The sequence below is a fragment of the Grampus griseus genome (assembly GCF_964374135.1).
Source record: "Grampus griseus genome assembly, chromosome: 4".
Classification (NCBI taxonomy): Eukaryota; Metazoa; Chordata; class Mammalia; order Artiodactyla; family Delphinidae; genus Grampus; species Grampus griseus.
Window position 1 is genome coordinate 8,975,470 of NC_138997.1, and position 21,267 is coordinate 8,996,736.

A 21,267-nucleotide genomic window follows, 5' to 3' on the forward strand; every position below is an offset into this window, starting at 1 on the left:
ATGCCTGCAATAAAAACTAAAATTGTCATTCAGGCCATGATGGCTAATGTTATACAAATAGTCATACAAATAACTCAGGCAGTGAATCTGACACGTTGGCAATCTGGAACAGTGTGCAATAAGGATACATAAAATCAAGGTGTTTTGTAGTCCCTAAAGAAATAGCTAGGGCTCATGGTCCAGAGAGGTAAGCATATCTTAGGGATTTGGGAGAGCTGAGCTCCAGTTCTGTTTCTGGCATTTACTCCCTTTGTGACAATTTCCTAGTCAACCTGAGATACAAAGAATGCACTGTTAATTCTTTAGTAATGAAACTATTACCACAGTAACCCCCATCATACTGCCCTTCTGAGTTCAAGGTGAGCTTTTTTCTCTCTTTAAACAAACTAGGAATAGGTATCTTTATTCTCATTTCTTATCTTTCTCTGCATTTGAATGGTTCTCTCCATTCACTCACTATTTCAGTGCATATGCACTGTTTGTCACTTTTTCTTTCTGTCTGAGCCACATACACCAGCAATCCAGTTTGCCAAAGCAGGAACACTGAGTCCAATAATAATGCAACTAACTGCTTGAGTTCACCCTAATAAACTCTAGAGAATCCTTTCCAAGCTACCTTACTTCCTGTTTAGCACTAGCTGTTGGACTAGATATGATATTTCACTGAACAGAGTTATTGGCTGAGTATAATTTACCGAAATAAACACAGATGAATGATTAGCCTACTTTCAGAGATGGAAGGAGTCTTACAGCTCATTTTAAAATTGAGGAATAATTTCACACATAATTAATTGCCCATCAGGTTATAGCAGAAACTAAAACCCAGTCTGTTATAATACATAATCCATGAGAGTGACTACTGTTGTCGCCCCATAGTCATACGTAACAAACTCTAGACAATAACAGGAGAGGCTAACCCATGCAGAGTGGATTAAAATCCTAGCTCGATAACTTTTAGATGTGGGACTTGCAGCAAGTATTCCATCTCTCTGTTCCTCAGGTTCCTCATCAGCACGTCAAGATAATAATAATACTTTCCTCTTAGAACTAATATGAGGACTAACCAAGATAATACATACCCATTTCACAGAATCATTTGATAGATATTAGCTAAATGTTGAAGTCATGGGGATAAGGCTAATATGGCCAAATTGGATTTATGATTTACATTTACATACATAACGCCTGCAGTTTAGGGCCATTCACTACTTATATTGATTGTTAATTTGAAATGTTATAGTTTCTTTATTTCCCTTTCATGGTTTCTTCTCAAAAACAACATTTTCTCATGCTAGATCCTCTTCCCTTCCTCACCTCCCTCTCAGAGAAATACTAGATGAGAGAAATAATAGATGGTACAATTAAAAAACTTGAGATATGAGAAAGTAGAGGTTGAAGTCACAGTGGAATATCTAATTTGTTTTCAGTTATTTGATATTGATCTGGAGGAAAACACATCCTTTTAACTATAATGATTTAAGAAATAAGAACTAAAAAAATTATTCCCATAAACTATTTAAAAATTAGAATTACAATAAGTTTTAACATTGGTTTAGTGAAAAGCATTACCAAGGGAAAAGTTATAGAGTCTTTAGAAAACATAATGATAGGTATAAATTTAAAATACCAAAAAGTATAAACTTTAATGCTTTTTGTAATGTACTTAAGGAAATCTAAGTTTGACAATAATATTGATGATGAAGATTATTATAATAAGAACAGATAACACTTACTGAATGCTTTTTTTTAAAAAATATTTACTTATTTATTTGGTTGCATGGGGTCTTAGTTGCGGCAGGTGGGCTCCTTAGTTGTGGCATGTGGGCTCCTTAGTTGTGGCATGCAAACTCTTAACTGCAGCATGCATGTGGGATCTGCTGACCAGCGATCGAAACTGTGCCCCCTGCATTGGGAATGTAGAGTCTTATCCACTGCACCACCAGGGAAGTCCCTGAATGTTTATTATATTCCAGGTATCATCCCAAACACTTTTATTCCAATTGATAATTTAATGTGAGACAAATAATCTGTTTTCCCCCAACTGCTCTCCTCTCTAGATCTCAGAAGATATCAAATCCTGTGTACAGGATGCAACATAAAATTGTTACCTCATTAGAATGGAAGTGCTGTCCTGGATTCAGTGGACCAAAATGTCAGTTAGAAGGTATATTCTAATCTTAATTTCATAATAACAATGAGAAGCATAAAACTTCTAAAGAATAAGCAACTGATTCCAGTGAAGAAAAGAGTTGCAATTTATCTTTTGAACAAAGTTAATTAACATGTAGCCAAACTATCAAGACTGTTACTTTCTTCGAGCTTCCTAATTTAGTAGCTGTGATATCTCATAAGCTGTCCTTTAGCTTCTCTCATCATTTTTATGTTGGTTTCACAGGATGAATAATTGGAGACCTGACTACATACCTTACTGTTTCTTAGCTATATGGCATAGACACATGCCTTGTTAAAATATCAGAAATCCTAATTGTATATGTTTAAATAAACTGTCGTTAGAAGTGACCTTATGTAAAAATAAGATTACCCTCTAGTTTTGTTCCAGTTCAGTTATTGGAAATAATATCGTCTATAAATGAAATTCAGTTGTAAAGAATATACCAATATGACATGAATAATCCTGCTTTTTAAAAAAATCTAATGGAGCCACTTTTTCAACAAATTTTAAGGATTTTCTGGTGGCAAAAGGCTGATCAAGTACATGGTAACCTGCTGTGGCCTAGCATCCATGTGGCTGTTATTTTGCTTTGGGCTTTAAACAGGTTCCCTGTGAAACATAAGATAGGGCCTCCGCATACATATTTTAAATGAATGAATATTACAAGGAAGGCTATTAGCGGTAGTGGGGAATTCAATCAGCAGTGTAAGAGACTGTGATTAAAAATTAATGTAAGTGTGGAGAAACCATTATGATTCACATTTTACAAAAAGAAAGTTGTAATATAAAAGCTCTAGAAAACCTGCAGTTTAGTTAAGGATATTATATATGGTTCTTCTAGCCCATTCGTTGAGAATCTATAGGCAAATTTCACTGTAACGCTATTTATTCTGGATATGGCCTTAATTTCAAAGATGTTATAAAAATTTAATACATTTCCAGAGTACAGCATGAATATGTACTTCATTTATAACCAGGTAAAATAAAGTTTTAAACAAAATATCATCTATACCGAAAATATTTGCGAACAAGATACTTTACCATATTGTAAAAAAGAAAAACTCCAAATATGATCCTGCTTTCAAAGGATTTCTAATTTCCGTGAGGTGCACAGATATACTCACAGCGGTAAAACCTATTTGTTTATAGTCTGTGTATGTCAGACGGTTAAGAGTATTTAGAATTATATTTCTAAAGTCTAAGATTAATTTTTATATTTCTCTCCTTATGAAAAAGGATTTTAATTCCATGATCATTTCTTAAATATTCAGTGTTTGTTCACAATATACCCTTCTAGAAATTTCGAATGTCGTTCCACACCCTATCGTACATAAGAGATAGGAAGCAAAGTCTGTATGTCAAAGAATGTCATGGTGTCCAGCTGATGAGGACTGTGTTGTTTCATGCTTCTTCCTTTTATACCTGCTAATCGATTATTAATCACTATGATGGACTGTATATGCCTAGGAGGGAAAAACATAGAATTCCATCATTATAAATATACACACAAGAGACGAGACGAGTTGACAGTTTTGAATACCTGCTACGTACTATTTTTCCCTTTTTTAGAAAAGTATTATATGAAATATTTAAATGGAATTCAAACAGTTTAGCTTTGATTGCTTACTAACACCTCATGTTCTAATGGATGCAACCTGTGGATATCTTTAATAATGGATTCACAAATCGTTATCTTGAATCCCCATTAACAAAAATGTCCCAGAACAGTTCTATGACTCTCTGTCACAATACTGTAACTAGAATTACTCATAATTCAGGTATGTGCTGATAAGCTGCTGTGGGAAGGACTTCTTTCTATTGAAATCTATGGTAGGAATAATTTTCTGATGGCAGATATGCCCATTGTGTCATTTTGTCACACAATCAACTCTAATACAACTGTGATTCCAAAAGAACCGACTGTTGCTCCCTACGGCATCCTGACCATCCTCATCTTCCCTTTTATTGAAGTACATAAAAGCTGTTGAATTCTTTATTACTGCAGTTGATGCACTGGTAGTATCAAGAACTACTGAGTCCCTTTGTCCCTTGAGCCATTCTTCATTATCTCATCTATCCTTGGAGCAGGGGGTGGGGAGGTGCACATATTTTCCTTCTGATTCCTACCCAATTATGTGCCAAGGTCCCCCTCCCCTTTTCATCACACTTTATATATGTGCCAACAGTCTTTTATTCTTATGTGGCAGAGAAAATTGTCAGGTTTCCTTTGACAGCACTCTCCACACTGTCTCATATGACAAGCAGCTCCAAATATGGCAAGAATAATCAGTGTGACTGATCCATTCTTTAAAGCTCTTCAGAGCCCTCAAGGGTTTGGAAAACCTGGTTATGTAGCTACCGTGATAATTACTTCAGTGCTAGTCCTTTACAACAAGAGGAAATTATTTTATTCACAGAAAATCTGTAAACTATTACATGAATTTCACAACTCCCTGTTTCCCCAACAAGTTTCCTCCCCACAACAAAATTCATTTCATAATAGAAAAAGTAACCATTTTAATTTCAATTGCAGTAGGGAGGTCTTTTTAAATATACAAAAAAATCGGTAGATGAGGAATAAAATGGAATTGCTGGCAACTGTGCTTTTGTTTATTTCTCCTCCTTCACTTTCTACCCTCTCTTTTTCTTTTTCTGTCTCTCTCTCTCTCTCCATAGACCCATCCCCGACCTGTTCGGAAAGGATGTTGTGATTCAAAATTCGGGTCCAAAGAATTTGAAAAAGAACAGATCCATGTACATGTATAAATGAATCACTTTGCTGTACACCTGACACTAACACAACATTGTTAATCACCTATACTCCAATATAAAATAAAGAGTTAAAAAAGAATCCGTGGGGCAATTATTCCGTTGTCTTATTCTCCAATATGCTGTTTATAATATTACTAACCCTCCACAGATGCTCTTTTTGCTGCAACTCAGATAATCAAAATTCTGGTAATAAGTTCTAGATCAGTTTATTAAAAATATTAGTCATACTGTCAAGAAGAAACTAAGTTTTAAGAAGTCTAAGTGAATAGAGTTTTGCTGGGAGAAAAAGGAGCATTAAGTCCAATGGCAAAGTAACACTTTTTATATATTTTACATTTGTTATATCTTTTTGAGGGTCAACGAGTTTGTCTCAGAAAGGGAGCTAGATTTGTGATATGATATGTGAGAAAGTTTTTTGAAATGTCAGTAACAACATACTTTTTAGCCAATTTTATAAAAATTGCAATAATTTGCTTTTCCAGTAGATGTCTCTAAAATGTTCTCAAGTAGTCATTGCTCTAATGACACAAAGTACAGGAATTTAAGTTCAAAAAATGTTAGATCAGAGAGGAGGAAAAAAAAAAACTTCTTTGCAAATCTGTTTTTTAAAAATCTACTCAGCATATGGTATTTGTTTTTCTCTTTCTGACTTACTTCACACTGTATGACAGACTCTCGGTCCTTCCACCTCACTACAAATAACTCAGTTTCATTTCTTTTTATGGCTGAGTAATATTCCATTGTATATATGTGCCGCATGGGAAGCATCCACATAGTACAGGGGGATCAGCTCAGTGCTCTGTGACCACCTAGAGGGGTCGGATAGGGAGGGTGGGAGGGAGATGCAAGAGGGAGGAGATATGGGGATATATGTCTATGTATAGCTGATTCACTTTGTTATACAGCAGAAACTAACACAACATTGTAAAGCGATTATACTCCAATAAAGATGTTAAAAAATAAAAAAACAAAGTCCAGTCAGCTTTAATCAGATCCTCTATGTAGGGAAAAGATATTTCATAAAATTGTGCTTTATAAAATCTATCACAGTTATTATGAATGTTAAAAAATGCAATTGTGCAGTAATTGGAATAAACTAACCCTGCCATATGTTATGAATATATAAAAATATTTCATTTCACAAGTGTGCACTAATTCAATAAATTATGTAAGAGCTATTGTAACTAACAATATAAATATGGGGCTTCTCTAGTAAGATTATTTTAAATATTACTCCAATTACTATGCCATAAAAGTTATAATATTTAAAACAGAAAAAACCCTGTATTTCTTATATTTTTGTATATCTGGTTCTCCTCGGTGGTGATTAATGCTTTCCTCTTTGAAAAAGAACATTACCTCCTGTAAGCATCTTTGCTCAATAAAATTATGATACATTTAGTCAAAAAACACCAGGGACCTTTGTTGCATAAAACTGCATTCTACTGTTTAACTACTAAATCTCGGTAAATCTTTACATATGTACTGAACATCGTCATGCAAGCATTCAGTTGATATCAAAGAATCAGCTGGAAACCCGTCTTGTCAAGCCACACAGGAAAGTTTGTTTCTAAGGCAGAGAGAGCAAGCTTCCTCATTACTGAGTTGCCATTAATGACTTCCACGATATGCCTCAAAGGCCTGGAAGGAAACAAAAAAACACCTCACAAATAATACCTGTCTAATTAAAAAAAAAGAAAGAAAGAAAAAGCACCTAATAAGAAAACGGTTGCTCTTGACACTTGCTGACCTTGCTTCTCTAAGTCCTTGATCCACCAAGATCAGAGTTTCTAGTGCAAGGGAAAAAGAGTAATTGTATTGGGAGAAGAGAAAAAAGAAATCCAATGTTTAAAATATATTGATTTTTTTTTAAAATGAGAAGTACATAAAGATCTCTGGAAATTATTTGACTTAAATAAATGCCCTTCTGTCTCAGCTCCAATATCTTAGAAAGGATCAAAAAAGAAGAGACAGAAATTTGGGCCCTGTGGAACAAAGTAAAGGTCTGTGCTTAAGTGCAAGATAAGATACATTGCCTGGAAAACCTAGAATCGTGGCAGTCCTGTGGTAGAGAATACGTGGGGAAGACAGAAAGATTGCTAAATGAAAAAATAAAAGAGCATCGATCAACCAGGAATTTTATCACAGGAGAGTAACTGACTCCGCTGTCAGAGATCCTATCAGTGCTTCTCCACCAGCTAAATACTGAGAAATAAATTGGGATGAATGCAAGTATTGAACTCCAGTCAACAAACAGAGCTAAGAAAAGATAACAAACTATTGAATTTGCTAAACAGGTATTTCAGGTTTTCACAGACCCCATCCAATGAATTCCAGAGAAAAGAGGTTCATATGACAATTGGATCTCAAAGATCTTTGTGTGATGCTTAATAGTTGTTTCTTTTACAATTAGGAGTATAATTTCCTCACCTATTTCCTCCTAAAACAATTAATTTAAAAATAACTATAGCTAAGAGCAAATGGAAAGTTTTATGCACACACACACATAATCACATTAGTTTTTGTAATTCAATATTGAAAGGATTTTTCCAATTACATTTTCTTTCAAATCAGTCTCTTTAAAACTTTACAAAAATATGGAGAAATTTTCATTTTTATTTCATAGATATTCTGTTTCCACATACTGAGGAGTGAATCACCAAAAACGAGTGTGCAAGAAAACTGAAGACTTCCACTCAATACTTCTATGTGTTAATCTTTATCCCTTTCAGTTTATTTCTTTTTTTTCTTCCTGAAAGCTTTATTTAATTTCTCTTCTCCTACTTGTCACTGGTTTAAAATTTTTTTCTTCTCTTTTTAGTTTTTATTTCTAATTTGCTGATTTTCTCTGGTATGTCACTTTCTATCCTCTCATTTGCCGTGCAATAGGATTTTTCCAGATTGCATGAATAAGACTTATTTGAAATTCTTTTGACCCTAAGGTCAATAGAAAGTTACTCTTGAATTCTTTTTGTTTGCCTCTTTTCTGTTCTTGACCCTTTCCCTCTAACCTAGGTTTGTTTTCACTTCTTGCACATCCAGGATCTTGCCTGGGCTGAGTGGCAAAGCGAGAACTACGACTTGATGAATTACCCCCCCTCAAATAGGAATGGAGCACACGTAAAATACCCCCTACTTCCTCTTGTGTGAGTGTATGTGTGTGTGTGCGCATGATTCCCTGCTTTGCCAGTACTTTTCAAATGGAGAATATTCAATGAGATGCAATGTAATAATCTCTACATTAACTATGCGAGATGTAATACTTTGTAAAGAGATGAAGAGACCCAATTTCATTAGAATATGATAATGCAATATAAAATAATGCCTTATGATTTATAATAAAGCTTTAGCGTAGGATTTTTGAGCCCCTGGAAATAAACCCTGTGTAAAATGCTGTCGTGATTTTTATTGCGGTGGTTCCACCTTAGTCAGGATCGTGACTGCCTCAACCAATCTGCCTCTTGATTATGAGGATGAGGTAAGAAGGGGCAGGGGTCATATTCAAACATTTGACAACCGACTCAGTATCAATTAATATATACATTAATATAAAAATCAAAAATTAAGAATGCATTACTTTTTATTTTCTTAAGTTAATGCATATGTTTTCTATATTATAAACTATATACCAAGTAATATAAGCCATAACACAAATCACTCGTGTTTCATTCAAATAATTTCTAAACAGCTTATTAATTTCTACAAATTATTGGTGTGCTCTTTCTTTTGACATGGATGACACCAGCTAAATGATGTCAGAGAGATGATTTAATACAGGTCCATCTCCTTTAGAGATTTCTCCATCAGATTTAGAGCCATTAGGTGACAGGAAATCTCAGTATGTTTATAATTTCTTTTAACATCAATGATATTGCCATCCTGCTGAATTATCTACTGGCCACTACTGAGTTAACAGTGATTGCATTCCTTTTTTTTCAGTCCTTAAAGAGTGTGTGCATTTTTAAATATTCAGTATATTTATTATTAACTAAATCATAAAAATTCTTGTAGGAATGTCCTATTTAATTAACTCATAGAGCTTTGCAAACATCATTTGGTCAAATTTAGGGCATCATAAATCAAGGAACTTAAACATTTATTATACTTTTGAGTTTTGTCATAAAAATTTCATTTTCATATGATTTATTAGAAAATCTGTTTTCTCATGTAGTTTACCCCTTATGAATTTTTGTGTCAAATACTATGTATAAACATTTTTCATATGTAAAATATCTTTTATCAGTTTTCAAGTTATCTCCAGTTTAAAAAGGGGAATATTTTTTTCCCTTATAAAGTTAAAAAAGGATTGACATTTCTATTAGACTGTCATTTCTGAAAACCAATTCTCTTTTTTCTTTTTGTAAAAAACTTGTTTTCCAAATGCTAAACGTAAAACTGATTTGAAATGATATTCTTATATCAGAATTATTTTGTCAGGTAACTTCCATAATATTTTTCTTTTCTGAAATGATCTACTATTTCAATTATATGATAATGTTAAAAGTTCTAATTTTTTCTAAATATTTTTATTTTATTGATTTTTATTAACATACTTGATAAAGTGTTTTTGAAGTTTTTTATTTCAAAAGCTTTGCTTAACTTGAAAATTTTTATTATTACAAAAGCTTATTTCATGAGACTAATTTCATAAAGTTCTTTAATATTTTTCTCTTGATCACAAATGAATTTTAACAGAAACTGAATGTCATTATGAGGACAAATAAGTCTAGTAATTTTTATTTTACTTTTTTCATATAGGCTTGTATTGTAATTTTATTTACATCAGTATTGAGGGTTTACTTTTTTTATTAATCAATTAATTTATTTATTTTTGGCTGTGTTGGGTCTTCGTTGCTGCGTGCAGGCTTTCTCTAGTTGTGGTGAGTGGGGGCTACTCTTTGTTGCAGTGCGCGGGCTTCTCATTGCGTTGGCTTCTCTCGTTTGGAGCACGGGCTCTAGGGCATGTGGGCTTCAGTAGTTGTGGCTCGTGGGCCTTAGAGCTCAGGCTCAGTAGTTGTGGTTCACGGGCTTAGTTGCTCTGCGGCATGTGGGATCTTCCCGGACCAGGGCTCGAACCCGTGTCCCCTGCATTGGCAGGCGGATTCTTAACCACTACGCCACCAGGGAAGCCCAATTTTTATTTTAAATGATACAAATTCATATCATTATTTGAAATCAACATTTATATATCAAGTAAAAATAGCCCACTAATTTTTATTGAAAATCAAGCTGATTTTATTTCAAAAATACTAATTACATTTTAAATTGAATTGATTTTTGATATTGATATTTTTGACTTTGATATTTTATATATCAAAAGATGTCCAGACTAACTGATTTCTGCACTGTATATTAGATAATCCAGGACTAGTTTCATTATGGAAACATTTGTTTTTTTCTCAGATTCAAAAAATTCCAACTCATGATATCTAAAAGAAATACTTTGAAAATTTAAACTTTTGTCTCTTCCAGTGTTTTCAATAATTGATTATAAATTCTTTAATAATATTTAGCAAAAATTATGTGCTGAGGACAATTAGTGCTAGCAAGTAAACTAAAGTAAGTACCAAACAATTTGGAAATTCTAACTACTACATAAATCACACATAATGATAAACTGATGATTCTGCCAAAACATAGAATGTTTCATAAACTCTATGTAGTGCGTGAAACGGGCCCAACAAACTGCTAGTTCTGAAAAACGGTTCTCGGATGTTATTATAATAGGAATTCCATACATTTATCATGTATCCTACAAGATATATCTTTATTCTTTATCGTGCATCCACAATTAACTTGGAATAAGTTAATATTTTGATTTTTATAATTAATTGTATCACTTATTACACTTTATATATTTGCCAATAGGTATGGCTGTATTTCAGTATTTTAATAATTGCTAGGTCACACCGGTGCATACTGACTAAATACAGTTTTGGAGTTGGGGTATGTGGAATGTTACCAGGTGGGAGTCAGGAGCTATAGCCTAGGCTTTGAGTGGAAAGGCCCTTTTATTTCTGAGACATTCTACAATTGTAAGTGGACTCTGGGTTTGATCTCTGGGGAGGTGGCTCAGACACTTCACATGCATCCATGCTTAGGAGTCCCTCTTCAGGGATCCTGTGTCCTAACAACAGAGGGAATAATATCATCTATACTAAGGAGTCACGAACAGTGACAGTCATCCTGCACGTCCACCCCGCTTCACTGACTCCTTGTAAAGGCCTGCTTCTCTATGGAATGGTAGGAGACTAAAGGTTTTTATTCACTAGAGTTTTAATAAATCAAGTCTTTAACATATGCTCTTGTTATCAACAAGCACTTACGGCTGTTGAAAAATCTCTGAAGATCAATTTCTGGATTGCAATTTTTAACTTAAACATCTGGTATTTTCTGCCTTACACCATTGAATTTACTTATTAGAATTAGAAAATTTTGAAATTTGTTCTAAATTAGTGCTTTTTAACCAGGGTCATACATCTAAATCACCTGCAGAGTTTAAAAAACTCTGTACACACATGCTCAGTTCCCCAGAACAGTTACTGAATCATAATCTTCAGATGGGTAGGAGGAGGATGGAGAGAACATTAACACTTAGTGTTTCAAAGTTAACAGATGCTTCTAATTTCCACCCATGATGAAAAATCACTATTCCAAATAAACGTAAAAAAAAAAACAAAGCAAAAACATAATATGCATTAAAAGTTAATGATAGAAAAAGAAATTTGAAGAGCAACCTTGTTTGTATGTCACAAAACAAATGGTCTTTGTTTTACCATAATTACACATTGCTTCCTAACAAAGTCTTCTGCCTACCAAGTCGTGGTATGCATTTCAATACACCAGCCCTTTTTGTTTTCCTATGATCTAGCTCAGAAAGGTAAGCAGTAAAAAAATGAAAAGACCCATTTGTTCATTCTGTTAAACCCACCTGTTCCTTTTGCTGTAATACTGACAAGTCTGTATCCTGAACACTCTTCCACTGCTAAGAGAAACAGGGAAGGTAGCGAGGTGGGAAGTTGCTAAGGAAGATGTATCTTGATGCTCTACTCCAGTGGTTCTCAAACTTTAGTGTGCACTGGAATCAGCTGGAGAGCTTGTTAAACCACACATTGCTGCCTCACTCCAGAGTTTCTTCAATTAGCAGGTCTGGGATGGGGCCCAGAAGTTGTATTTTTTAAAGTTCCCGGGTGATGCTGACACTGCTGATTCAGAGAGCCTGGTTTGAGAATCATTGCTTTACTCTCTGGTAACCCTCCTGGGTAGATAGATTTTAGCTGCCAGGAAAATGCTTTATTACATCATCTAAGAAGGAACCTTGATTTTAAAAACCATACAATTATGTAGCAGGTATATTTGTATGAATTCATTGGAATTGGGGCTCTAAGAACTTTATTACTAGGATCTAGCAGAAGTTTAATACTTTTCACCACCTACTGCAGCCCTCAAATGCATACACTTTTCCCCAAGCTACAGATTGTTTTCTTCCACCAAATAAATCAACAGTTATGCAGGACCATCTATTATGCAGTGGAGAAAAAGAAGAAACAAAATCAAAGCAAAAACCTTGGACATGAATGGAGATTCATTCATTTAGCTCAATGCCCTGAAGAAAGCAATGCAAAATTCAATCTAGCAACAGAGACTAACTCAAATTAGGGGCAAATATATTTTCTATGGAGTAGCGATGCTTTAGTAGTATTGTCGCAGCCACATATGCCTTAGGGAGCATAATTAACATGTGCCAGAGCTGCAGTTTCATTGGTACATAATTTCACACGGGAAGAAGCACAGTCAGACACCAAACGCTTGTTTTCTCATGTCCGATATGCAGACTTCCATGAATAAATTTGTTCATTAGAAGTCTGCAAATTACAGACATACATTACTTGATGTGTTCAATATGTTTAATAAATCTTCCCTCTAAACTGTTTTCCCCAATGAAAACTTATATTGCCATTTAAAATATTACTTGATTCATGGGAAATGAGAAGCAATTCTTTAATAGAGTAAATTTGCTTTACAAGAATTTCTATTCTTCTGAAATTTCACTGATTTTACAGATAGAACCCCTCGAGACATGCCCTATAATGGTTTACTTTTACATGCAGTCCTTAGGTTTTGAGCCTATGCATTTCTTAAAAATCTGGGAACAACCCATTTAAGTGGCACTACTACGCAGGTATTCTTTTAGTAAAGAACCTGTAGCTCTCCCTTACTTCCAAGTGGCCACCAGTTGGAAACTGCATTGTTAAACAAGCCATCTTTGTGACAGTCCACTTAGAAAGCTGCTCTAGCTTTTAACACAGCTGATTTTAAGGTTCCTCTCAATCATGCCGGCAGTTTACGTACCCCGGTTTACATGGCTTCCCCAAACTACCACCCATTTTCACCTAAAAGGAAACCTTAATAATTTTATTTTTTCCAAACAGAACTAGAGTCTTGCACTTCCAACACCAATGTGGGAGCACACCACCCTGTAGATGGGGGCGCAGCCTCTTATTCTGCAGTCATCGCTGACCGTCAAGCTTCAGTACACGGGAAAATGCACAGCAGCCATATTGCTGCTCAGGACTGGAAAAAAATGAGGCGGTCCCAGTGCTTAACTCTCTCTCTTCTCTTTTTGCTTCCCTCTAGCCCAGGAACAACAGCAGCTGATACACAGCAACCAGGCTGAGAGTCACGCCGCAGGTGGCAGAGGGACGCCCGAGCAGCAGCAGCAAGACTGTGGTGACCCAGGTCACAGACTGTAATTACTGTCATCCCTAAACCCAATCACTGTCAACACTATTTATGATGACTTCCAAACAAGACATCACTTGGCTGTCAAACGTTTGATGGTGACATTAACATACCTCTCGATCCTTTTCTATTTGCATGTTGGGAGAAACTATGGGTGAGCTGCACGTTCCCAGCCTGAAGGGAACATGTGTAATTACTGGAGCTCTGTGTGCAGACACAGAAGGAGAATAAAAATGCTGTCATACTAGGTTGTAAGGAAATCACAGGTTTCCAAAATTAAATCAGACTTTTGTCCTGCAAAGAGTACAATCATGGAAGAACCTTGACATGGATCATTTTAAGGGAGCTAAGAAGGCTCCCTTCCCTTGGTTGACAAGAGATCACTGAGGGGTATTGCTCACCGAGTAGGGCAAAGAATGTGGCTCAGAATCAACGAGGACCTCGTGTTGATCTAAAGTTGGCATGTTACATATTGTCTCATCTTTCTAATCATAAACATTTTACCATTCCTTTTAGACTTAACCTCATCTCTTAGAAACATAAAGTTGGTTACTGCTAAAAACATCTCACTATGTTTGGCATATATCTAGTCATACAAAATAAGGCACTCAAATTGAGAAATCTGATTTAAGGGGATCTCTTTAAGAATGCAGGTGAATATAGCTTAGGATCTGTACTCAAATTTTTTTAAGGGATTGAAATTCAGTATTTTCACAAGATACTGTAAAATCCTCCTTGAATTATTGAAATGCATGTGTAATGGCATGGAAAGTATCGTTGCTTTATAAAGTGATTCTAACCAAATTCTGAATCTCTCTATCTCTCTAAAGAATACCTCAGTAAAGAATAAAATTCTCAGAATATAGATACAAACTACATACATACATGTAGTATATATACATATGTGTGTGTGTATATCTGTGGTTACATCTATTTAATGCTGGAGCATTGGATTTGAAAGCAGAAGATAAAGCATTAGCTCTGTAACCTCAAGCAAGGTATTTCAGTTTTCTGACCCTCAATTTCCTCATCTATTGAAAGTTTAACAACAACTCTTTCAGGTTAGCAAAAGAGAGACTGAAAATTCTAGACAAAGTTAAAACATTTTAGAAATCTAAGATATTAGAATGCTTTTTACAAATTTCTACCCCTAAATATTAGTATAAAATTCAGGATGCCATTTGCTAAGTGCATATAATCTGTATTTTCAAATATAAAGTGCAAACATGGCTTATTTGAATTACCTTTCAATCTATCATGAAATTTGAGTGGTTTTTAAATATGTATGTTTAAACGTTTCCCATTTTCTCTTCTTCTATATGCAGCAGTGACACAAAAAATGACTGACCAGATGAACTACCAGGCAATGAAACTGACCCTTCTGCAGAAGAAGATTGACAATATTTCTTTGGCCGTGAGTGATATAAAGAACACATACTCCTCACTGGAAGGGAAAATCAGTGAAGATAAAGGCAGGGAATTTCAATCTTTTCTAAAAGGTAAAAGTAAAATAAATTATTCATTCAGTTGAGACAAACAGCAAATGACTCATTTATCTTTTCTCACATCATTTTGGGATTTTTGCTTTAGATTGGGTGACAGAGAAGTCTAAGATTTTTTTTGAATAAGATACTTTTAAATCCCTCAATTTCTGAAATAAGTTGAAGCATCTAAATATTGTTTACTAATATAGTCAACTTTTTGTCTGAATATTTCATCTGACTTATTGACATTATGTACCTAGTTACAGTCTAACTTGTATTCCTTTATAGTTAAAATGAGCCGTACTTAATCTGCTCCAATTGTGGTTCGCAGCTCAAGATAAAGGTGAGGTTAAGGGATGATTGTCAGGCACAGCTAGATCCATGGTTATCTTAATGTTGATGAAGATATTGAGGATAAATCTAAAGTGCATTATTATCCCAGAAAGTATCTCGCTCATGGAATATAATCAATAAAATATATTCTAAAACACATCAGGTTGTTATTCATAGAAATGTGAGTCAGTTTTGCCTGAATTTTGTGCTCTTAAAAATAGCAGGCTGTGTTCCTTTCTGGAAGATCTACAGGATGATCCATTTCCTGCTAATTTGAGTTATCAGAATTCATTTTCTTATGGTTGTAGGACTGAGATTCCATTTTCTGGATGACTGTAAGCTGGCTTTTTCCCAGCTTCTGGAGGCCACTGCATTTCTTGGCTTGTGGCCTTGTTGAGCCCTCATGGCAGCTCTCAGGCCCACTCTTCTGCCTTCTCCTTCCTCTGTAAGGACTCATATGATTACATTGGACCCATCTGGATAATCCGGGATAATCTCCTCATTTCAAGGTTCTCAACCTTAATCACATATGTCCAGGTCCTTGTGTCATGGAAGGTAACATATTCACAGGTTAAGGGCATAAGGGTGTGAACATCTTAGGTGGGGCAGCATTTTTCTGCCTACCAGAGAGATGTATGCTGAATATTGAGTGAGAAATTGCCATGGTAGTGTTCTGTACAATACAGTGGGGCCCCTTGATAGTTTCAATAAATCCAGTCTTAGACTTCAGGGAAGGTTTCTGCAAAGAAAAACCATCTCAACTGATAAGGGATCAGGGGGAGTTCATTCGGCAGAGGTTTCAGGTAGCGCACAGATATTCCAGACAAGTATTTTGGTTAGTAAGCACATCTCAATTCACTGGGCTTATTGTTTGTTCCCAAGTTTCAGGATTATTGGTCCCTTTCACTTTGTTTTGTGCATAAAACATACTCACTGTACACCCCATTTCTATCACTCACAAGTTATTTTTTCTCCATTTTATGTGGTTCACATATAAAAGAAATAAAAAAAGGTGATTTCCATATCCTTTACCAGTACAGAGCAATCATGATTTTTTTTTAATCATGTAAATTATTGGTGCTATTAACCAACTGAAAGACTCTGTCCTACGTTTCTGGCATGCTCCCTATGGCTAAAACTTACCCATGGCAAGCATGAGAGAGGAATATATTTTCCCTGAAGTGAGCATGAGAAAGAAGTGAAATAGGAACAGTACATAATTGACTATAACCACAGTAATGAAATTTGTCTAGCAAAATTTGGTTATCATAGCCTGAGTGAATTAGGCCTGTCAGCAGCTGTTTGTGAACCTACTAACAAAAATTCCGACCCAGACATGGGAAAAAATACACACTCACAGCAACAAAAACAGCATTCCCTCTTCAACAGGACACGTTAATCATTTACTGAGCACAATCAATTAGGAGAACCAGATGGCTTGCAGTTAATGAATGTTTATACAGGAAACAAAAACTAAATTCATCCCCAAGTCATTGTGTTTTCCTGAAACCACCACCCCTTCTCTCGCTTACTCTACATCCAAGTTGAGAAGCAGTGCTTCATCTGCTAGTAGCCAGAGAAACTGTTCAAAATCAAATGCCCCAACACCTTAAGAAGTATCTGAATCTTATGAATAGGCCATGCATTCACAACCACAGAAGCGACATGCCCAGGTGTCTGATAATCAAATATGTGTTGTTACCAAATACAATATCAAATCGTTTAGGAAGTAGAAGCACTTGAGTCACATGACACAGAATCAAATAGAGTTAAAATATTGTGCCCACTCATACACTGACATAAAGCACTTTGATGTATCCTTGCAAAATCAGATTCTTGCACGGTTGTTTCTTTAGTAACAAATTATAGAAATATTATCTGAAAAGCTTGTTTTCCTGAAACGAGCTTTTAAGCTAATAATCTGTTTGATTCCTTTTCAGACACTGCTGTGATTTTTACCCTGTGCCCAATGTAGTTTTCCACTGAAGGTTTTTTTTTTTTTCTCCTTTTTTACTTCCATTAAATACATCGGTAAATCAGCAGTTGCATTCTGTTACCACGATCGTTATGTTGGGAGAGGAGGAAAGGGGAAAAAAGGCAAATGCTTTCTTAGAAGCCAAAAAAGAAAAAATGATACCCGCCCCTTAAAAAAAATGATCAGAAGAAAAAAATGAAGAGCTGGGAAATAAAAACTAAAATTCCCTAAGCCCAACAGAGCTCAAAGGAAAGCAGAAGAGCTAATAGAAAGTAGAAGGAAGGCAGCAGGTAGGCCCAGAAGCTAAGGCCAATCCTGTTCCTAAGGGGGGCAGGGGGTGGGAGAAGAAGCCTGGAGAAATGGTTTCCCAGCCCCAAGGCAATGAAGCATCTTTGCTACTGCTCCATGGGGAAAACTACACAGAGAAAGAGCTTCATTTCTAAGAAACTTAAGGGAGCCGGAGTAGTTCTTCCACTTGTAAGGATGCACTGGCTGCTTTGGGGGGCTAGTGGGTACTGGGAAAAGGAGGGGAAAATGTGTACGTGTTTCAGGGCCACGGGAACTAAGGCTGTCCCTGGTAAAGGAAGGGAATTTAGGTGTAAGTGGAAGAACCTAAGCTGGGTCCTTCAGAATCTCAGCTTCATGGATTTCTCAGCTTCTCTGGGACAGGAGGCAGTCTGCAAGCCAGAAGGGCAGAAAGGTTCCAATCCTAGGTCACTATGGCCTCTCCTCTCTTATTTCCTCCAATCTCCTCAAAACCCTGGGCTAGAACAAGAAGGGATTTAGAGTTCTCTCTTGCCTGGATGGCCTCCCAAAGACATCTTAAAATACCTGATGAGGGATGTGAAGAGAGACTAGAGATTATAAAGGACCAACATCCTCTGGTGATGTGAGATAGTTATGAGGGGCCCTCAGTGCCAGTCGTTCCCTGTCCACAGGAACAGGTGTTATGGTACTAGGGGGCCACAAGTAGGCCTCTGTGGTACCACCCTCCTAGTGGTATGCGGATTAAACCACTGGTTGCATGGTAATGGGTTTGGGGGGTAAGCATGGAGGGACCAAACCGAAGATACTAACAAAGGAGAAAAGAAATAGGGCCTGACGGGAGGTGGGGGGCAGAACAGACTGTACAGTGGAAATAAAGATCATACCTATTTACAGGGAAGTAGAAAAGACATGGTAATAGGTGGATCAAATTGAATGGGAACCCTGGGAAAGGACAGAAAACTCTTCCATCTTGCTGACTCCTTTTCACTCCCCTACAATGGCCTGTGCTATCCTGAGACTGCTCTCCAGCTGCTCAGTTAATTCCTCAGGAAAGATTAAACGTACACCCAAGAGTTAGGCTGACCAGAACATAGGTGAAGTAAGAATCAGAGTTGGAGGAAGCTAGCAATGGAGATTGGGCTTGAGTAGCTGCCACCGGTACTGTTCTCTACAGCCCCTCCCCAAACCTCATATACACCTCGGATTCCACTTAATTAAAAAGTTAAGAGGGCAGGTAAATCAATCAAACCCCCCATAAAACAGTATCACAACTGAACTACCATCCATTAAAGTACAAACTGCAGGGGGGATATAGGGTCTGGGTCTGAGGCCATCTGAGCGCCAGAGAGAAAAAAATGCATATGTGTAAGTCAGAGGCTGGTCCCTCCCTGTAGATCACAGTAGAGCCAAAGATGCAGGCAGCCAGTGAAGATTCTTTGGAGGACTCTGGGGTCCAGAATCTCCCCCACTATGGGGGAGAAGCTACCTAAGAGGCTGGGTGAGGGGACAGTAAGCCTTGGAAGAGTTCCTGAGCCACAGATGACACTGCATCTCCACCTCTGCCCAGTTAGCTAACAACAAGACTCCAACCTGGTGCCTGAGAGCTTGCCTTCCCATTCTCGCCTCTACCTAGAAACACCCTCCACAAGGCCAACTCAGTGTTTCCAAATATGAGAACTCCAGCCACATAAAAACAAAAAGGAAATATTTCCTTACTCCCCTCTGCTCTGAGGCTTACTTTCCCCCAGGGCCCCTAATGTGACTGAACTGCAAACCTCCTTCCTCAGTTCCTGGGTTCACTACCTTCTCCATCCCGGGGAGGGGAAGAAAAAGAGGATCAAGAACAGAGACTGACCGAAAGCAGAAGGGGAAGGGTAAGGAGACAAAAAGAGAGTTTTCTGAAAAAATGGGGAGGAGGAGGAAAGATAAGTAGGTCACTGTCTTGCACCTATAATACAAAGTGAAGAAAGTTTGATTTGGAAGGTAAGTCCTGGGGGATCTGCCCCCCAAGCCCCAGAGTAGGGGTAGGAAGCCAGTGGCAACAGCTGCCTGTTGCTGAAGCGTTACAAAGTGCCGTGACGGAGCTGTCAAGGGGCAGCCCTTGGGAGCCAGGGCCCAGTGTGCTGTTACCGCAGGGGCTGTGTGCTGAGCGGTGGGGATGGAGGTTAGTTCTGAGCTCTCGCGCTAGCTCCATCCTTGTTTGCCGCTCGCCGCCCCTCAGTTGCTACAACACTGGTCTTGTTCTGCTGGGACTGCTCATGGAGATCCACACCCCGGCTTCGGCCTGCTGCACCCCCCAGATCCTGGGGTTCACCCTTCGGCAACCTCTTAGCTATCGCCAGGAAGAGATGGTTCAGGTTCACAGCTGTCTTGGCTGAAGTCTCCATAAACAGTAAGCTGTTGTCATCTGCCTACGCCTGGGCCTCTTCGTACTCTGCCATGCGCTTGTTGGCCAGGTCAGCTGTGTTCCCCACCAGGGCAATAATGATGCTAGGACTGGCCTGTCGCTGGAGTTCCTTTATCCATGTCTTTGCTCGGGCGAAGGTTTCCTGAATTAGTAACGTCATAAACCACAGCTGCAGCTTGGGCACCTCCGTAGTACACGGGGGCCAAGCTATGGTATCGCTCCTGCCCAGCTGTGTCCCAGATCTCAAACCTGACTGTTGTGTCCTCTAGACAAACCGACTGGGTGAGGAAGGCCGCTCTGGTGATGCTCTCCTGGTACTTGTGGAATCGCCCTTTGACAAAACGTCATACCAGGCTAGACCTCCCCACTGCAGACTCACCCAGCGGGACCAATTTGAACTGACATATTTTGCTGGCCTGGGGCTGCCCGCTGCGCCTGGCTGTGCTTTTGCCAGTCATGGCTAGATTATAAGAGTGGGAAAGGGTGGAGGGAGGGGGATGCCACAAAGCAGCAGAGGGGGGAGGGGGAGGGGGGAGGGGAGGGGAGGGGGAGGGGAGGGGAGGGGAGGGGGAGGGGAGGGGAGGGGGAGGGGAGGGGAGGGGAGGGGGAGGGGAGGGGGAGGGGGAGGGGAGGGGAGGGGAGGGGGAGGGGAGGGGAGGGGAGGGGAGGGGGAGGGGGGGAGGGGAGGGGAGGGGAGGGGAGGGGAGGGGGAGGGGAGGGGAGGGGAGGGGGAGGGGAGGGGAGGGGAGGGGGAGGGGAGGGGGAGGGGAGGGGAGGGGAGGGGAGGGGAGGGAGGGGAGGGGAGGGGAGGGGAGGGGAGGGGGAGGGAGGGGAGGGGGAGGGGGAGGGGGAGGGGAGGGGGAGGGGAGGGGGAGGGGGAGGGGAGGGGAGGGGAGGGGAGGGGGAGGGGAGGGGGAGGGGAGGGGACTTCCAGGCTTCAACAGTTCTGGGCCTCCGTCTCCCCCGCCATAGGGCCCAAGCCCGTGTCAAACAGACAAACAGCTGCAGCTCAACCAAACCCTCTTGCCTCTCCTCCTCCCCTCCCTGGGGCGGGGCACCCGGCCTCCACTGAAGTTTTAAAGCATGAGAGTACCTTCTAATTTTTACTTTGATT

At 38.5% G+C, this 21,267-nt stretch overlaps 1 protein-coding gene and 1 pseudogene across 3 annotated transcripts in view; one reads left to right on the top strand and one right to left on the bottom strand.

The window, feature by feature from the left end:
- Window positions 1–21,267, top strand: part of MMRN1 (multimerin 1) — a 66,502-nt gene that overhangs the window by 23,996 nt on the left and 21,239 nt on the right. For both annotated transcript variants that reach the window (XM_082653679.1, XM_082653680.1), the window contains exons 3-5: window positions 2,058–2,164; window positions 13,583–13,684; window positions 15,013–15,186. In XM_082653679.1, coding sequence (XP_082509805.1) covers window positions 2,058–2,164; window positions 13,583–13,684; window positions 15,013–15,186 — 383 coding nt within the window. The remainder of the gene's footprint in view (window positions 1–2,057; window positions 2,165–13,582; window positions 13,685–15,012; window positions 15,187–21,267) is intronic.
- Window positions 19,964–20,626, bottom strand: LOC309822052 (ras-related protein Rab-5B-like; annotated as a pseudogene). Its single transcript has one exon. The product of its transcript is annotated as a ras-related protein Rab-5B-like (transcript).